General features: G+C 40.3%; 1 protein-coding gene across 3 annotated transcripts; it reads left to right on the top strand.

The window, feature by feature from the left end:
• Window positions 1–2033: 2033 nt before the first annotated feature.
• pip4p2 (phosphatidylinositol-4,5-bisphosphate 4-phosphatase 2) lies at window positions 2034–18380 on the top strand. 3 transcript variants are annotated; one of them, XM_019350952.2, is made up of 8 exons: window positions 2034–2326; window positions 7398–7522; window positions 9931–10037; window positions 10709–10832; window positions 11460–11534; window positions 12365–12417; window positions 15697–15787; window positions 17085–18380. In XM_019350952.2, the coding sequence occupies exons 1-8, from the start codon at window positions 2221–2223 to the stop codon at window positions 17226–17228; spliced, it is 825 nt and encodes a 274-aa protein (XP_019206497.1). In that variant the 5' UTR covers window positions 2034–2220; the 3' UTR covers window positions 17229–18380. The 3 variants fall into 3 exon arrangements, with proteins under 3 accessions (XP_019206497.1, XP_019206496.1, XP_003444126.1); XM_019350951.2 differs by having other exon boundaries at window positions 2039–2326; window positions 7374–7522; XM_003444078.5 differs by lacking the exon at window positions 11460–11534 and having other exon boundaries at window positions 2043–2326; window positions 7374–7522.
• Window positions 18381–18643: the final 263 nt, after the last annotated feature.

Raw genomic sequence — 18643 nt, 5'->3', positions numbered from 1 at the left:
AATAATAAGAAGCCGAATAAAGTTAAAATATTAATTCCACTTTGTTTACATGGTTCAGTAACACTTCATTTATTTGATCTGTTTGTAAGAGTTGACTACTTTTATAGTAATTTTGTATCTTTATACTATTGTTGTCACCAAAAAGTGATCTAATGTGACTTTGACCTTATTAAAAAAGTATCTACACACAGAAATATACATTTTTACAAGCTTTTATCGTGGTTTGGATTGTCTGGAAACAAACGGCACATTTGAGAGAAAAACCAACACTATTATTCCCTTGATGGAAAGATTTCACTTTATGAGCATGTGTGCTGGAAAATATTGTGATTTACTTTTAATTTTTCTTTTCAGTGAGAGAGATCAAAGCTTAAATTTTACAATCCCAATTCTGAAAAATTTGGGATGCTGGAAAACATGTCGTCAGATGTTTAAACTGAGAAAGTGCATCTTTTTCAGTCAAACTGAAAAAGGAGTGCTGTTTATAGTATGAACAGTCGGCTCTATAAAGGCCATCTGTGTGGTTCACATGTTTGTATAATTGTGTCCAAATGTTGTAAATACAGTGAAAAGCAAAGTCCAAAACTGACTCTGAAATAAAGAGAAATCTGAGTCACAATACTTTGAAAATTCTGGCAAAAGCCCTGATCACTTGTATGTTTATTTATTTATTTTGGGGGGTTGTTATATCTGAGGCTATTAAATGCCCAGAAGTTTTTCTTTTGCAATTCATACTACACTAAAGTAATAGATAGACAAATATAAAGACATTTCTAAAGGACCAACATTTTTTTAAATGATGATTTATTATTTTATGACTCTCTTGTGGTTGTAATTGCAGGACAGTCTGAGCAGTGAGCTATCAGAACCTTTTCCCGCAGGTTTTTTTAGTTTTCTGTAATGATTTCTTTCATTGACTGCAGCAGCATTCCTTTATCATGTACAATGCTGTACTGAGACTTACCATTATAACTGCACTTCTTATTCTTGTATTAAATGGGATTAAAAGTGCAGTTAAACATCTTTACACAGGCAGAAAACGGCAGGTATGCTTAACAGTTACTTAATTTTGGTACTCGTGGTCCTCCATATTGTAAAATGAGTTTGCCACCCCTGGTCTACATAAAAAACACAACACAGCGGGACTTTGCTGTGTGATACGGAAGCGTAGTACGGAAGCGTAGAGCTACGGAAGCGTAGAGCTGCCACCCAGGCAAAAGAAAAATAGAAGTATATCACGTTATAACGTGAAAAGTTTATTGTTCTAACAAGATACTTTTCATGTTTGTACAATATACTATCATGTTTGTACAATATACTATGTTTGTACAATATACTTTTGACGTTTGAACAACATAATATCACGTTATTACAATATTCATAAATATCACGTTCGTACAATATATTTATATTGTACGAACGTGATAATTATGCATATAATTATTGTTCAAACTTTTGACGTTTGAACAATATAATATCACGTTATTACAATATGCATAATTATCACGTTCGTACAATATAAATATATTGTACGAACGTGATATTTATGTATATTGTAATAACGTGATATTATATTGTTCAAACGTCAAAAGTATATTGTACAAACATGAAAAGTATCTTGTTAGAACAATAAACTTTTCACGTTATAACGTGATATACTTCTATTTTTCTTTTGCCTGGGTGGCAGCTCTACGCTTCCGTAGCTCTACGCTTCCGTAGTGTGAACCTGACAATAGTAAAATATGGTGCGAGCGTGCTCTGACTGCACTGCCCCGGACCTCAGTAATCCCACGGTGACATCTAGCGGCAACAGCTGTGAGTTGCTGCTTTTTCTTATCCCACCGTTTAAACTCTCAAACTTTATCGTCACGTATGGATTTCATTAATGTTGTTGTTATTCTTAGGCTTAAATATGAATAAATCTGTATTTGGGGTATTAAAGGGAACAACGCATTTTAAATCAATGCAGTTTATCAGGAAAAAATTAAAAAATTCCTTCAGTGTGCACCAGCATGAACTCTGCCCATGCCCGGGGCCATATCTTAGAGGGGCGGGGACCACCGCGGAGCTCCTCCCCCTCCAGGCTGCCGTCAGCGGGGCTGCTGCTGCTGCTGGACCGGAGCGAGTCGGCACCAACAACCAGCCTCTGGCTGCTCCTCCGTGCTGAGGGAAAACTCGGTGCAGCCAGGAGCCACCCCGTCATTTATCACGGTCAACGACATGGCCTCCGACGGCATGGACGAGCGATCTCCGCTGCTGTCGGGCCCCAACTCCGAGAATGTGACCCCGACAGCTCCCCCGTACCTGCAGGATTCAAGTCCCCGAGGTAAACACGCCACACGCAGCACCCCGCCGCCTGCATGCTGAATCATTTTCAGGGCGTATCGAGTTTGTGTGAGTGCGTAAATAAAGCTGCAGCAAGGCGAGGCAAGGGCATTGCTGGGAAATCAGTCGGCAGCTGACTGAAAGGTGGAGCTTGCACTGTGAGAACTGGAGCAGTGGGTTATGTAGAAGGGGCCTGCGGTAATACCAGCAGTAGCATCAAACAGTGTTTTCAGTGCAGAGATTTCTACATCACGATTCACTGGGGCCTGCCGTGACTTTGGCTAGCAAAAAAAAAAGAAAAAAAAAAAGGTGTGAGCTGAAGCTCTGCAAAGCCTCAGTAGATTTTAGGTTGAATGTTGACGTGGGAGCACTGAGGCATTGCAGATGGAGGCAGGCGAAGCATCCTTTTGTCCAGCTGCAGATCAACAAAAGCACCCACAGGTGTGCCCTTTACGGGAGAAATAATGCAACACGAGTTAAATGTCGTATTCTCCTGTTTTAATGATGGCAGCTGTGAGTTTTGCTCGTTTGCATGGTGAATGCACTGTAAGCGACGAGCTTGAGCCTTCTTGCATGATTTGCATCTTTCATACAGCAGAAAACATAAACATGTAAGTTACAGCCCACAGTGCTTGTTCTCAGGACTGGCAGCAGCTGTCTGCACTGACCTTTGCTCTGAATATAATCTCCTCAAATTCTCAATTTATTCTTCTCCACAAGAAGAAAGACGAAGCAAAGTGCTTGTGGGAGCTGCAAAAATGCATGATCTCACATAGAGCCCTCCTTGTGTTTTGCTGGCATTAAATATTGATTCAGGCTTTACTTTCACCTCAGATCACATTCTCTTGTCTGAGGATTAGATTTTGAGTGCTACTTTCAGTGGTATTTGACTTTTTTTCCCCTGTTTCCGCTTCTAAGTTTTTGTCAGCGGCCTGACAGAAACAACGTTTCTTTGCTTTGCAGCAGCTCGGGATGGTCGGCAGCAAATGAATGGACTCATTGACCGTGTAAATCAGTTTAAGGAGCATTTCAGGCCAATTTCAAACAAACAGAGGAGAGAAAGAGAGAGAGAAGTGCTTGTTGTTCTCGAGACGTCTAATCCCACAGAATTCATATTTCACCACGGGATTAAACTCTTAATGCTGGACTGTAATAATCTAGGAAGCGAGAGCCTGGCTGGATGCTAACACAGTGACACAGTTTCTCCCTCCACCCTCTCTGCAGACTGGATTATTGGCTAATTCCAGTGTGGGTTTGTAAAATGGATTAATTTGATCCTAAGATGCCAAAACTGTGACATTTCCCGGAAACACAATGACTGTGACGCTGCTTTGACTAATGAGCAGCTGCATTAAGGCACTAAAGTGAGCTGTGGCTTGAATTTAAATTTTTATGATATCCATGTAATACTTGTTGTGTTCACTGAAATGATTCTGTAGTAGCAGGTAGAAATTCAGTGGCTGCTGCTTGTTTTTTTTAATTTTGCCCTAAAATAATCAAAGAAAAACAAACGGTCTGCCTCGTTTAAAATGAAGCTTTACCAGCTTCACATTATCAGGACTAATTAGTCCAAGGTGAAGTCATGAAACATCAGCAAATATGTTAACAGGTTTCTTTATATGAAGAGATCCAGTTACCCTGCTATTACAGTACCGAAATAGAAAGGTCTGATTCTTCTTGTTAGCAACTCATGGTCACTTTATTAGGTACACCTGTTCAACCGGTCATTAATGCAAATATCTAATCAGCCAGTTGCATGGCACTAACTCGGTGCATTGATGCATGTAGACATGAAGACGACTAACTGAGAATCAAACTGGAGAAGAAGGGTGGTTTAAGTGACTCTGAATGTGGCATTGTTGTTGGAGTCAGACGAGCTGGTTTGAGTATTTCAGAAACTGCTCATCTACTGAGATTTTCCCCACACAACCGTCTCTACAATTTACAGAGATTTGTCAGAAAGTGAGAACAAATCCTGATCTGATAGAATGTCAATAGCAACTGAAAAAAGCAATCAACCAAGATATGGAGAAGAGGATCTCTGAATGCAGAACATTTTGAACCTTGAAGCAGATGAGCGACAGCAGCAGAAGATCATCGCAGGTGAGACTCCTGTCAGCTAATAACAGGAAACTGAGACTACAGTTCACACAAGCTCACCAAACATGGACAATAGAAGACTGGAAAAACATTGACTTGTGTGATGAGACTTGATGTTAGATGGTAAGGTTACTGACCACATCCATCGCTTTATGACCGCAGTGTACCCAGCCTCAGATGTTTGCTTCCAGCAGGATAACACACAATGCCATAAACAGGTTTCTTGAACATGACAGTGAGTTCACTGTGCAGGCGACAGATTTGCAGCAACTGTGTGATGCCATCATGTCAATATGGACATTACACCATGGAGAAAGCGCCTTGTTGAAGCCACGAAGAACTAAGGAAGCTCTAAAGGCAAAAAAAAGGGGTCCCATAAAATCCTGGAAAGGTGTACCTAATAAAGTGTCTGGCAAGTGTATATAAATTCAGTTACATTAGTATGAAAAATCTGTTACTTCACTTTCTCATTAAAAAAACACTGTTATCTTGTTTTGTTTTGTTAGTAGTAGAAACTCTCAGTGTCATGTTTATCATGAAAACACAAAGTTAAAAATATTAACTTGCTGATTCCACCATTAAAGAACTGCCTCCAAAGAGAGAGCAGCTACTGTGTGGAAGTGGGTGGGTTACAAGAACATGTGACTTAATGTGACCAATGACGAGTCTTTATCACAGGTCAGTGGAAGAGAAAAAGTAATTCAGTCTAGTTAAAATAAACAGAAATGATATTTGCAGTCATCAGTTATCAGTCACGGATTTGCAAACAGAGCCGGCCGAACTCAATGCCCTGTCTGACTGATCAACACTAATCAGACGAGTGGAGGAGCTTTATTGATATCTGGCTGAACTGTTCATAGGTGCAAGCTGCCCAAGTTATAATTGGCCAAGATGACTGAGGCAAAGAACTGCCCAGCCTGGAAAGACTCCTCCAGGAATAAAGAGATCAGCTGTCGAGACATGCTGTCCTTTAGTAAATGAACACAACAGGAGACACGGTACAATAACATTGATCTTAACATGATAAAAGCGGACTTATCATCTGAATCAGAGCAGCACTTTATTAGAAGAAAACCCAACGATTAGACACAACGTAACCAAAATGTTTAGATTAATAATTTATTGTAATAGTGTAAAACACGGATGTAATTAAGGCACATTGTTTGCAATTTTTATACTGTGTCTTACACACATGCACTAAATGTCTACTAACTTAGCTGCTTTAGGAGATAACTAGATTTTCTTTCAAATTAACCCTCAAATTTGTTGCCAGATTTTAAAGACTTTAGATTAAGTCTAAAATGTTGGCTGTAGTGAGGGATGGCCAGACGGATTGTAGTGTCGGTAAAACTGTAGAATTATTTTATGATTAAAGAGATTATTTTTTTCTGGCCACACAGAAAGGTCTCCAGAGCTGCTGGTGTCTGAATACCAGATGTTCAGCTTGGCATTCTATCCCGCAAACCACAAGTGAAGTCATCGAGTCGATACCCTTAAAGCAGAACTGTATGTTGTGGCGTTGGTGGTGGTTGCAGCAGAGTCTTCTCGTCTTTCTTCTGGCTCCTCGTGAAAACCTATAGCTGCTGTCTTCAGTGTCAGACGTGCATTAAGACACACAAAGCAGCAAGAGGAGGAGAAACAGACCTGAGACTGAGTAGGGGGGATGGATACTAACACGGCAAAAATTCAGATTTAATCCTAAGGTGTTATGGAATAATAAAAAATATTCTCCATCTGGTCGCACTGTGTTACATTTTAGATTAACAAAGCGTAGTAGAGGAGGATTCATTTAGCTTTGTTGTGTAATAAGAGCCACTCTGCTGCCTGAAACTCAGTGGGAGTGCCCAGTCTTGGCGTGCTCGCGTCGTAGTCGTAGCCAGGTTCGTCCAAATGTAGACGGGTGTCCCATCTGTCCCTGTGGTGTCAACCGGTTCAGTCTCTAAATGTCGGAGCCAAGCACGTTTACCCACCGACCCACGCCATTATCTCATTCAGGGCAGGTTAAGATTCTAATAATTAGTCCATTGTTAGATTGGATGGCTTCTTTGTGTCACTGAGTCATCAGTCAGGTAAATGAAGCCAAACAAAGAGACGGTATATTCTGATATAGATGGTTAATATTTTTTGGAAAGAAGCTTGTCATGAATCCAGAAAGCATGTTTGCGTCCTCACTTTTTCTCCGGTGCCTAAACATATTTAGCTTCCTGTCATGGAGGAGGAAGAGCAGCAGCTCTACATATTACATCTGGATTGAGGAAATTTATTTTGGCATTTTAGTTTAAAAAAATGTGACTGACATCTGAATGAGTATTTAAATGTTGATTGATATAAATATGATTTCAGCTGCCCCATCAGTGCCAGAGCTTAAGAATATAGATGGCGTAATTAGTGTATACTCACATTTTATTTAAAGCTCTGCTCCTGTTAATTAAAATTAAACTGATAGAGGTATTATGGTTAATTGTGTAACTACAGATTTTATTGGCTTTAGCTATGTTACAGAATTGAGACAAGCAGAATTTTAAATATGCAGCAAAGCTGTTGTAGTAAAGGCAGTGGCTGGTGCAAGCCTGTAGATTAAATGTTAAAACTCTGAAATACAGACTAAATACACGAGGTTAATGTGGGATTAAACAGTACAGAGGTCATTATGGCGGCCACTGTGGTCAGTTCACAGTAGGTTTTACAGACATAAAGAGAAAATCTTGTCTGTAAATGCCAGCCAGTTTAATTTGGCGATTTATTCAACTCATTCAACAGTAGAAAAAAATCTTTACCAAAAACCTTCAAGTTTAGGTGGAAATATTCAGGTACTATAAATTATTCTGTTTCCAAAGTACAAACTGGACACACAAAGCCGAATTTTTGTTCATGAAGCCGCTTTTTTCCAGATGCATGCCATTAACAGCTGGCTGTGTGTTGTGTGCTTTGCCTTCCTCTTCTCAAAGCCGAACTACCTCCTCCTTACACAGCCATCGCCAGCCCCGATGCCGGCGGTGTGCCTGTCATCAACTGCCGTGTTTGCCAGTCGCTCATCAACCTGGACGGAAAGCTGCATCAGCACGTGGTCAAGTGCACTGTCTGCAATGAAGCTACAGTAAGTGGAGGCTACACCATCACAGGTGTCAACAAACTAAAACTGTAACAGTTCAACATTCATCTCCTCTGTATCTGTTACAGCCTAAATTCCCTGTTGAATTTTATTGTCAGGCACATTTTTGCATGAAAGAATCTTTGACTTTCAGTGCCCACTTTTGGACTGCTTTTTTTCCCCCCACCTTTGCTTCTTTGCCTGTGTTTATCACTTAAACTGATGTTGACATTCAAACAAATTAATCAGGGCCTAAGGCTGCCAGTACGACAAGGAGTGCAGGGAGAATGGATGACTGTCATCACCAGCGCTCGGGTGGGAAATTCCATTAGCACAGCTGATATTTTTGGTGCTTATCCATCCACACAGACATCTTATATTATGCTACTCTGCACCAAAACGATGCACAGTTTAGCATCTGGCCTCGAGCTGTTGTATCTTACTGTAAATATAAAGTAAGAGAGTCACGTGATCAGAACTTGATTTCAGCCAGGAGGTTCTCCAAGTTTTGTTTGAATTACACAGGCAGCACAAAAAAGTACACTTGAAATATTTGGGTGTTTTTTTTTTAAGTGTGTTTGTAATGGTTTCATTCAGAGGATGGTGGTTTATGTTGGTAATTGACTGTTACAGTTGTTGACACCAGCTGCAATGTCCTTTTTAAGAGGGTTTAGTCTGCTATGATGGCTGGATACAGAAGATCTGAAATGGAAGAGAATTCTTCCCCGGGCTCTGCTCATTCTGTCAAAGTATAACGTGAACTGTGGATGAGCTAAATTTAAAGCAGTGCATTCTTTACTGGTTGTGCTTGTGGTGATGCTACTGTGAGAGCCCTGGATTTAAAGTGCACCTACAATGGTTTTACTTTATTTTTTTATATTTACAATTCTGTGATTAAGTATTTACCCCTTTACTGAGTTACTTTTGTTTTTGCATATTTGTCACACTTAAATGTTTGAGATCATTGTCTAATATTAAGATAACCTGAGTAAATACAAAATGCAAATTTTAAGTCATGATTTCATTTATTAAGGGAAAAAGGCTATCCAAACCCACCTGACCCTGTGTGAAAAAGTACTTGTTCCTCTTATTAAACCATGTTTTAACCGTGATTAACAACATTATTTGGAAAGTTGAGTTTCATTTCACTGGCCACACTCAGGCCTGATTACTGGCAGAAATGTTGAATAGAGACAGAACTTAAATAGAACCTGTCTAACAAAGTGAGGCTAAAAGATCTCAAAAAGCAACTAAGAAATAAAATCATTGACATCTATCAGTTGGGAAATGGTTATAAAGCCATTTGTAAGGCTTTGGGACTCTAGTGAATTACAGTGAGAGCCATTATCCACAAATGGAGTCGCTGGCCTACCAAAGTTTGTCCAAGAACCCACAGATGACTCATCCATGAGGTCTTAGAAGAACCCAGAACCACATTAAAGAGCTGCAGGCCTCACTTGCCTCAGTTAAGGTCATAGTTCATGATTCGACAATAAGAAAGATACTGGACAAAAATGGCATCGATGAGAGAATTCTAAGGAGGAAACCACTGCTGATCATCTCACGTTTACCAAAAAAGCTTCTTGAGGATTCCCAAGACTTTTAGGAAAATCTTCTGTGGACTGATGAGACAAAAGTGGGAAGGCTTGAGTCCAGTTAGACCTGTTGTAAAACTAACACAGCATTTTATAAAGAGTCAAACATGGTGGTGGTAGTGTGATGGTTTGCGTCTGCTTTGCTGCTTCAAGACAAGTTACCATAATTGATGGAACAATGAATTCTGTTCTCTACCAGAAAATGCTTCATCATCAGTTTTTACCCTGAAGCTTAAGCTCACTGTAGTTATACAGCAGGACAATGACTATGTCTGAATGGTTCAAAGATAACAAAATGAAAAGTTTGCAGGGGTCTAGTCAAAGTCTGGACTTAACTCAGGTTAAGATGTGTTGACATGACCTTAAACAAGCTGTTCATGCTCAAAAACTCTAATGTGGCAAAGAAGAAAAAATCTGCAAAGAAGAGTGGGACAAAATTCCTCCACAGCAGTGGGAAAGACTCATTGTTATCACAGACACTTGAATGCAGTTCTTGCTGCCAAGGGTGGAACAACCAGTTAATAGGTTTATGGGACAGTTACTTTGTCACTTAGAGCCAGGTCGGTTTGAATAACTTTTCCCTTAATAAATTAATTCATCATTTAAAAATATTTTTTATACTCTCAACTTTTGGATCATAGTGGTGTCAGTGGGCCCAGTAACCCCAATGTGGTCACAGCTTTGTAGCCCCATGCAAACGTGCTCAACAGGTGCAGCCAATCAGAAGAAACTTGCTTAAAGGAGTTGTACTTTACTACTGAAACCAAAACTTTTCTATGCATAGCAGTTTTAACTCATAGTTTTTTATGTTTCTTTTAGCCCATTAAGAATCCCCCCACAGGGAAAAAGTATGTGCGGTGTCCCTGCAACTGCCTGCTCATCTGTAAAGACACATCCAGAAGGATAGGATGTCCTCGACCAAACTGGTAGGTAACAAGAAGAAACATTCAAATGGTTTTACCCCAGTGATGCAATAAGCCACACAGTGCTTCACAACTGGATCTGGGGCTGTGGCAACATGTTGGCTCTGTAACAAGTCAAACAGTCGCTCAAGGTAAGGTAAGGTAAAGACCAAGGAGCTTGGAAAGAAAAACGTGTGGACTTCTCTAAGTTTCTTGAAGATGTAAGAAGCTTCTCGGATGAGAGGTGAAATGTCTTTAAAAGACCGCTTTTCTTTCCAAGGTAGGTTTACAGTGACACAGAAAACCCTAACAATTAGACGATCCCCTATGAGCAAGCACTTGTCAACAGTAGGAAGGAAAAACTCACTTTTAATAGGAAGAATATTACAGGAAAACATTAGAGGTTATCCAGGTCTTTATGTCTTTAATTTTCCTGCAGTTTAACTAGTTGGTGTGTGTCTTCTAGCTTAATACATCGATAAAGCTGCATATGTATCCTATGCTTTCGAATTACATTGTCCAAGGGAAGGACGTATAATGTAAAAAGAATTGATCCCAGCATGAAACTCTGTGGAACTCCATAATTAACCTTAGTATGTAAACAAGACTCGCTGATTACATGAACCAGTTGGAGTTTTATATTTATCTATATCAGTTATTATTAATCATAAATGTCTTCTTGGTTCCTCTGACAGCAGACGCATTATCAACCTGAGCCCGGTGATGGTGATCCCCGAGGAGCAACCCGCCCAGCCAGCGCTGCCCATCCAACCCGAGGGAATGAGAGTGGTCTGTGGCCACTGTGGCAACACCTTCCTAGTATGTAAACCTGCAAATACAACCATCCTCAGTCAGGCACAGGCTTGTTAATGCAGAATCTCATTGCTGTGCTGTTGTTGGTACGTGCATATATATATACTTTTGAGAGCCTTGGCATATATTCATGTTTAAAGGGATTTAAAACCACTGCAGTAAATAGAGAAATTGCTGAAGGATTGTCTGCTAGCTAGTTGTACTTTATGTGGGGTCAGCTATTCATTAAAAGCACAGAATTAGACACCTGCGCGTGGCTGGCATGGATTTTCTGCATGTTTTCTTTCCTTCCCTGGCTCACCAAACATCCCGAGTACCTCTTGACTGAGCGTGGCCGCACCTTTCCACACAAGTTTCCCTCTCTGACGTGCTCTCAACCTGCTTTTTGCAGAGTTTTCTAATCTCGGATGAAACTGGCTTCCTGCCACTCTTTGTTGATGTTACTATCAGTGCATTTGACATGTTTGGGATGAGTGTAACATGTCACACATGCATTTAATATTTCACATAAGCAAGGTTATGTACACAACCTGAGCCACTGAGTCAGTGTGACACAGACTCGCATGTAAGAAAAATAAAGTCAGTGCTGTTTTCCTCTTAACATCTGCACATTGCTGCTTGCGGCATCTGCAGGGCAGTGAGGACGCCAGGACATCACAGCCTATGTCTGGTCTCCCCAGTGATGGCTCTCCACCAGCACAACAACAGGTTGAGAAAGCTGGTCTTACTGGTGGACTTATTAACAACAGCCTAACCTGCTCCAGCTCAATTTGTGGCCTAATTTACCCTGACTTTGTGCACATCTGGCTTTGAGCAGAGCTTTGATCAATTAAAAAATAAATGCATTAGACCAGGGGTGGGCAATCTCAGTCCACGAGGGCCGGTGTCCCTGCAGGTTTTAGATCTCACCTTGGGTCAACACACCTGAATCACATGATTAGTTCGTTACCAGGCCTCTGGAGAACTTTAGGACATGTTGAGGAGCTAATTTAGCCATTTAAATCAGCTGTGTTGGTTCGAGGACACATCTAAAACCTGCAGGGACACCGGCCCTCGTGGACTGAGATTGCCCACCCCTGCATTAGACTCTAGAAGTCTGTGCTAAATTGTTTCTTTTTTATTGCCGCTTGCTTACCTTTAGGTATTTTATTTATTTTTCATTTCTAACCTGAAGCCAGATGTCAAAAGTCACATGTTTAACTTCAGTGTGACCTTTGAATTAAGATGATTTGGAGTGATTTAACACTAGATGAAATATCAACTAACGAATTATGACTCTGTGTGCTAACTTAGCAAGAGTGCAGGATAGATTTAGACGGTTCATTAAAACTGTTTCAAATCATTTCCAGTAAGCCTTTTGCTGATTTGTTGTTTCTAAAAAGAGTAAAATTGTAGTGTTTCATTTCATTTCTGTGAGCCTGTGCATGCGTGTGTCTCCGTGCGTGTATACGTTTTCTTTGTGCCTTAAAATGAAAATTTTCTTAGTGAAATTGTTAAAGTTTAAATGAAAATGCTGATTTCTTTTTATTCCCTCACAGTGGATGGAGCTTCGATTTAACACGCTAGCCAAGTGTCCCCACTGCAAAAAAATGTGAGTCCATCAAACTTTCACACAGAGTTCCCCTTCACACAGTCACTTTAAATGGAGATCTGCATGTTTATATTCTGAATCAGTAGGCACAAAGCAAGTTTTGATGAATGGGAGTTTTATGGTTTCTGCATGCTTTAGTAGCATAAAGCTGAACTTTCGAGTAGGCCGTTCATGCAGAGAGCAAAAGAACTGTGGCATTTGCCAAAATGCAGTCTTTAATCTTTAATGAGATCTGTGCTCACAGCCCAGCACTGTGCAGCCTGACAGGCACTCTCCAGAAAACACCAGAACTAACAGGTTCACCACTGGAGCCCCATTTTCTTCTCAGAGGAGAGCAGATTCACACTGAGCACACATGACAGATGCCACGGCATCTCCAGACCCTGTCACATGTGTATATTTATCTTCATAATGAATGAGTGAATTAGTCTTTGTTGCAGGGTGGGGAGGAACACCAAGACGTTCCCATACATGTCTCACCAGTATGTCCTGGGCTGCCTCCTGGTGGGATATACCTGGAACACCTCACCTTGGAGGCACCCAGGAGGCATCCTGGTGACACAGGAGTAAAAAAAAACAATAACAAAACAAAACAAGCATATAAAATAAAAGTAAAATTCAGGAAGAAAAAAAAACATTAAGTTCACTTTCCTTCAAATAGACAGCTGTACCAGTGTCTTCACAGCTGGCATTGTAACAGTTCTAAATCTTCTGTTTGATAAACCCAAAGTTTGATAGTTTGTTGTGGTTTTCTTTCTATTATTGCAACTGTTGTTGGCATTTGGTGCCATACAAATAAAATTGAATTGAATGAACTCATTCATGTGGTACGTGAACATCAGCTGTGCTTCACTGCTCTTCTGCTGAGAAAGTAAACTTCCCATGTGTTTCTCCTCATTTCTGCTGTGTGATGCACAATGCAGTTCTGCTTTAAAAACTACAGTAAGTTAAAAAAAAAAGTGTTAACTACATTTTATTTTCAGATGTCAGTTTCCAATTAAATCTGGGAAAATTGTCAGGTTAGCCCGTTAACTATGAAAATGTCTGGTTTGTTTTTTCCAACTTCATGATTTTGCAGTTACAGAAAGGAAGCCACTATTTTTACTTCATGTCTCATAGAAAGAGTGCTGCAGTCTGCTTGCTCAAATTGCATTTTATTACATTACAATTGCATTTTCTATTTTTTCTTTGTTCTGCTTTTAGTTTAAAAGCACTATGTGGACAAAAGTATTGGTTACACCTACAGAAGCTGCTTAGCCATGGAAACACATGCCATGAAGCTCCTGGGATGCAGTTTTAGTGCTTATGTTAAAGCCAGAGGAGGTTTACAGCTCTGCAGTTAGAGTCAGCAGAGCAATGGTGACTTTTACCCACCGTGCCCCTTAGTGTTTGTTGACATCCCTCTGTAACTGAGTTCATGTGGCTCTTAAACACTTCCACTCTGCAATAGCATCACTTACAGATAATTGTGAAATGTCTGGAAAGGAAAGAATTTCACAAACTGACTTGTTGCAACTGTGACATCCTATTACAGCACCGCTCTCCGAATTTAGAACGACTCATTCTATCACAATTGTTTGTAAAGACAGACTTTTGTCCACATAATGTACACAGAAACATTGAAAACAACGTGCAAGCTGAAAGTAACAAATTTCAGGAGCCTACCCCAAACAGGAGCTTATAGAAAATAACTTTAAATTGCAGGATGCCCTTCCTGATGCAACCCCAGACGCATTCATGTCTCATCCCAGCATTGAACCAGACATCCTGTGCTTGTTAAGCAAATGTGTAAACCACTACACTATAGAGCCAACTAGTGAAAACATGCAAATATATCGGTATGATCCATTATACCCACTGAGCTTTGTAAAATCTAAATTTGGTCAGCAGAGTGAAGCTGAGTCTGCGTAAAGCATAAAGTACAGTGTTGTTACACTAAAATCCCCACAAAGCTTACTTTAAAGTTATTTATCTGTATTTATTGGAGAAGTAATTCAGGATCAAGACATACTGCACATGAGAAAAAGCAGAATGGAAAAAACATGGACATTTCACTTCTGCATAAGCGTTAACACTTCGCCATGTAGAACTGTGGTCTAGTATGACTCAACCATGAAACCAAACACTTGAATACCAGGGAAAAAAAAGAGGGTGCGGGGTTATCTATTGAATTTATGGTTAAATTCACTGAGATGCAAAGCTTTAGAGGGCTGGATTTGCAGTTCTTGGAAGAGGCAGGGGAGGTAAGCAAGGCTAATCTAGACGTGTGACACGTATTAAAGTTTGACCTCACATGTAATGTTAGTGGTATGAGGGTCACAGGGCTGAGGAGAGGAGGAAGGGTCACCTCAGAGAGGTGGAGATGATGCAGACAGTGATGGTGAGATAAGCAGCAACTATAACATGACACTACTTCTACCCTTTTCTGTGTAGTCGTCTCGTACAATGCTTTTTTCTATGTAGTTCTTTAAGTCAGTGAACTTCATTTATTTTCTCTGTGCAATACCTTTACCACTCATAGCTCTTCCAAAAATTCCCATCATCGTCTCTCTCATCCTAAAACCCCCTTTCCTTCTTTATTACAGACGTAAAGGCTGAGCTAAATATTTTCCCTTAATTCTCATTGAGGAACTGAAACCTCTGTTCTAGTAACACCTTTCCAAAGAGAAGTCCCCTTAATTTAAGCAGATAAAACTAGTAATTTCCTTCTTCTGTCTGCATTACTAAAATGAAGAGATGGTTCTAGTTCGCTGAATAAACAGCTAGTAAAAGAAACAGGGGATGTGAATGCAGTAGAAAAAGAAGTAGAAGGGAGTAAATCAGGTGACCAGGCACCCCTAAGCCATCTGAATGCCAGTGATCCCTGAAGAATGCTTCAGTCCTGTCACATGAGAGGCATGTGAGAGCTGAGTGGGGGAAGGAAAGTAAAATTATAGTAAAGTTATGCCAGTCTGCTGCTTCAAGGCAATTGAACTGTGTTTGTTTAGAGGCTGGATGGAGTGGAGGTTGTTTGGAGCTGGACATGTGACCGTCCTGGAGCGCTTTCAAGTGTAACTTAAAAAAGGAAGTGAGATTTTTGGCAAACAGATTTATCATCAGAGCGTGGTGAAGTAAGATCACTGGGACAACGTTTGGGGACTTCCACTGGATTACAAAATAAAAAAATAAATAAGACAGTGTAGCATCTAAATGTAGTTTGTATGTTTCAGTCTGTATCAGTGTGGAAACCCTCTAAATGTTTCTCCCCAATTTCTTTCTTCTCTCACTCTCTCTCTGCAGATCCTCCGTTGGCAGTGCGCTCCCTAGGAGGCGCTGTTGTGCTTATATAACTATAGGAATGATCTGCATTTTCATTGGAGTGGGTTTAACAGTAAGTACGCTTTGATCAGTTTGTGCAGATACTATCCAAGTAAGTCGCTCTTTTGAAAATGAAAATGGAAAAAAGCCACCAAGTTAGCTCAGTACAAGCAAGATGTAACTGAGCTAAAGTGAACTAAGGTAAAACAGCAAAACGTCACGAAAAGAGAATCTGATCTTCATCATATTTCATGACACAGCAGTAGTTGTTGAGACTTTAAACTCTAAACCACAATTCACTCCCTCCATGTGGAGGTGCTAGAGGTCAAGTCTTCAGCAGCATCACGCAGTGGGGTTCACAAATATCTGCAGAAAATGTCAGTAATCCTTCCATTTGTCACAGAAAAACTTCAGTGTAGAGCATTTCTGTTTATCTGTACTTTATGAATGGGAGTAAAGATCTGGAAATTTCCATCAGACACTGGTGTTGTGACCTGAGAAAATGAAAAATGTATATATGTTTTAGAGATGACAGGAACGATAAAAGTGACAAATCTACAAAACATCCAATGCATTTCCAACCACACCTTGTTCAGTGTTTCACAGAATCATATTTAATATAATGAGCTTTTGCATTTCAGCTGAGGCATGGTCTCACAGTCTGGCCAAATAAAAAAAAGTGATTGCCCGGTTGGTTGGAGTAGTTTTTTGTCTTTGGTTGGGTGATATTAGTTACAGAAGGTGCAGCACCAAAAACTATCCTTTTCGCTGCTTTGGTTGCTAACAGATTGCAGCAGTTTCCTATAGTTCGTTTGGAAGACGCCAACTTATCTGTCGCTAACCAACCACTGAGTGGTAGTGAAATTCGCAAAGGTGCTGTACAAATCATAAATGGACACCATTCCCCTTGAAAGTAAAAGTTGTGCCTTATCAGAAGGCACCATGTTTTTAAAAACATGCAACTTTTACTGTGAGGGTAACTGTGTCTGTTTTCAGGTTTCCCAGTTTCACTCCTGCTTAGAAAGCAATTAGCAAGGATTTGCAGATAACTTGATGAACTACGAGCAGCCACGGCAAAATACAAGTGACCAACGCTAACACGAGGAGGTTTTCTGTGCAGCACCCCTCTTTACAATCAGTTGCCTGCAACCAACATGCAGCAGGTCAGGGGATACACTTTTCCCCTAGCGCCTGCTTGCTGCCAGGCTGTCGCCCACTGATCTCTAGCCTTTCATGACTGGAGCCTAATCTGACAAAATGCATATAGGGCCCTTTTTAAGTACAAATCAATGATCTGTATTTCTTTAGGTGTAACCCTGATTTCCTCCATGCTGTCTTCCTCCTCCTTCTCCTCTTGTGTGTAATTATAGGTTGGCACTCGGGACTTCGCCAGACGTTACAACGCCACCTACGTGTCCTGGGCATTTGCCTATCTGCTGGGCCTCATCTGTCTGATACGAGCCTGCTACTGGGGGGCTATCAAAGTGAGCTACCCAGAGAATAGCTTCGCCTAGAGTGAGAACATGTGCACGGCTGGAAGAACAAAACTTCACTTTTAGTTTTTTCATCTTGCTCAGATTTCAGTCATGTTCGTCGAAGTGGAACATCTGTAGAGTGAATGGACAGGAGTTTGTTTGAGAAAGAGTATGCTGGTGATTTTTCTTCATGTTCCGTTTGTGTCTGGAATATTCTTGACTTACTGAACAAACCTACTGCCTGTCAGTCAGTCCTGTACCGGTCCACTGAGACTCAAATCCAGTCCAAGTCTCCTAACATCCTTGAAAGTACAGAATTAAGAAATTAAAATGATTTTTCTTGATAAATGCTTGAATTAGTTGGTTCACATGCTGATTTTAGAAATGATAGTGCAAGAGACTGGCTGGGTTTAGGATTTTTGGATCAGTTTTCTTTTCTTCAGCAGCCTGAATGACGTGACTGCACCCACTTGATTTTTCTCGTTACCGACCAGACCAAATTGAAACAACCTAAGAACAGTTTTCCCATTGCACTACAATTATATGCAATTGTGTTGTTTTGCTGCTAGTTAATGTCCAGCTGCAGAAAGCTGCATATTCATACTGCATTGTAACCATTTCTCATGCCTGTGTACACTGACATAGTATTGCTATATGATTTTAACTCCTGAAAATGTTGATTTTTGAGGAGAAATTATCCTTAAATACCCATGTGTGCCAACCCATTGTTTAGTCAGGAAGAGTGTCAGATCAAGAGGAGCTTGTTTTTTTTGTTTGTTTTTTTTAATCATTTCTTTGTGCCATGCAGCTTTTAACTCACTACAGCAATAACCAGTTTGAGTTGTTATGAAGCTTCCTGGTCCTCTGTCCCCAAGCTTTTCACCGTTACCTTCTCAAAATGATCCGAAAAAACAAAACAAAACATGGTGACTCACGTTTGCATGCCAACTTTTTTTTCTCTTCCAGTTTTAGAGGTAGTTGAAGCCCATGATGTTCCTGTCTTTGCTCCTTCTGCCTGTGAGTTAGAATGTAAACCCTCCCCCCTTCGCTTATATCGCTGCTCTTTAACCTCCAGTGAACTCTGTCTAGCTAGCATTGCTATACGCTAACTCAGCATCCTATCTCTTGACCTTGACCGGTGGGCACAGTTCAAACTCCTAACCTTGTTTTGAATGTGATTATGACGATGAAGCAGAAAATACTAAGAAATACTTTGTACATAGTTCAAATTCAGTACTTGGGTAAGTGAGTATGTACGTAGCGTGAGCTAGAAGGTAAAGTTGGCTGTGGGGCTTTTTAAAAATGATAATTTATCAATAAAATTTAAAAAAAAAACCTGCCTGTGCTGGTTTGTTTGTTTGTTGGCTGTACAAGTACATTGTAAGAACACAGATCTGTTAATTAATGCCAAGTAACAGAGTAATAAAATATAATTTCACTCGATAATGGATACA

The sequence above is a fragment of the Oreochromis niloticus genome, linkage group LG22 (genome assembly GCF_001858045.2).
Source record: "Oreochromis niloticus isolate F11D_XX linkage group LG22, O_niloticus_UMD_NMBU, whole genome shotgun sequence".
Classification (NCBI taxonomy): domain Eukaryota; kingdom Metazoa; phylum Chordata; class Actinopteri; order Cichliformes; family Cichlidae; genus Oreochromis; species Oreochromis niloticus.
This window is presented reverse-complemented; position numbering and strand designations above follow the sequence as displayed.

Bases quoted from the DNA above. Each gene is read 5' to 3' on its own strand.
- pip4p2 (XM_019350951.2), top strand. From the start codon at position 2,221: ATGGCCTCCGACGGCATGGACGAGCGATCTCCGCTGCTGTCGGGCCCC. The intron at 2,327-7,373 runs GTAAACACGCCA...CTCTTCTCAAAG, and splicing joins GCAGGATTCAAGTCCCCGAG to CCGAACTACCTCCTCCTTAC. The intron at 11,535-12,364 runs GTTGAGAAAGCT...ATTCCCTCACAG, and splicing joins CTCCACCAGCACAACAACAG to TGGATGGAGCTTCGATTTAA.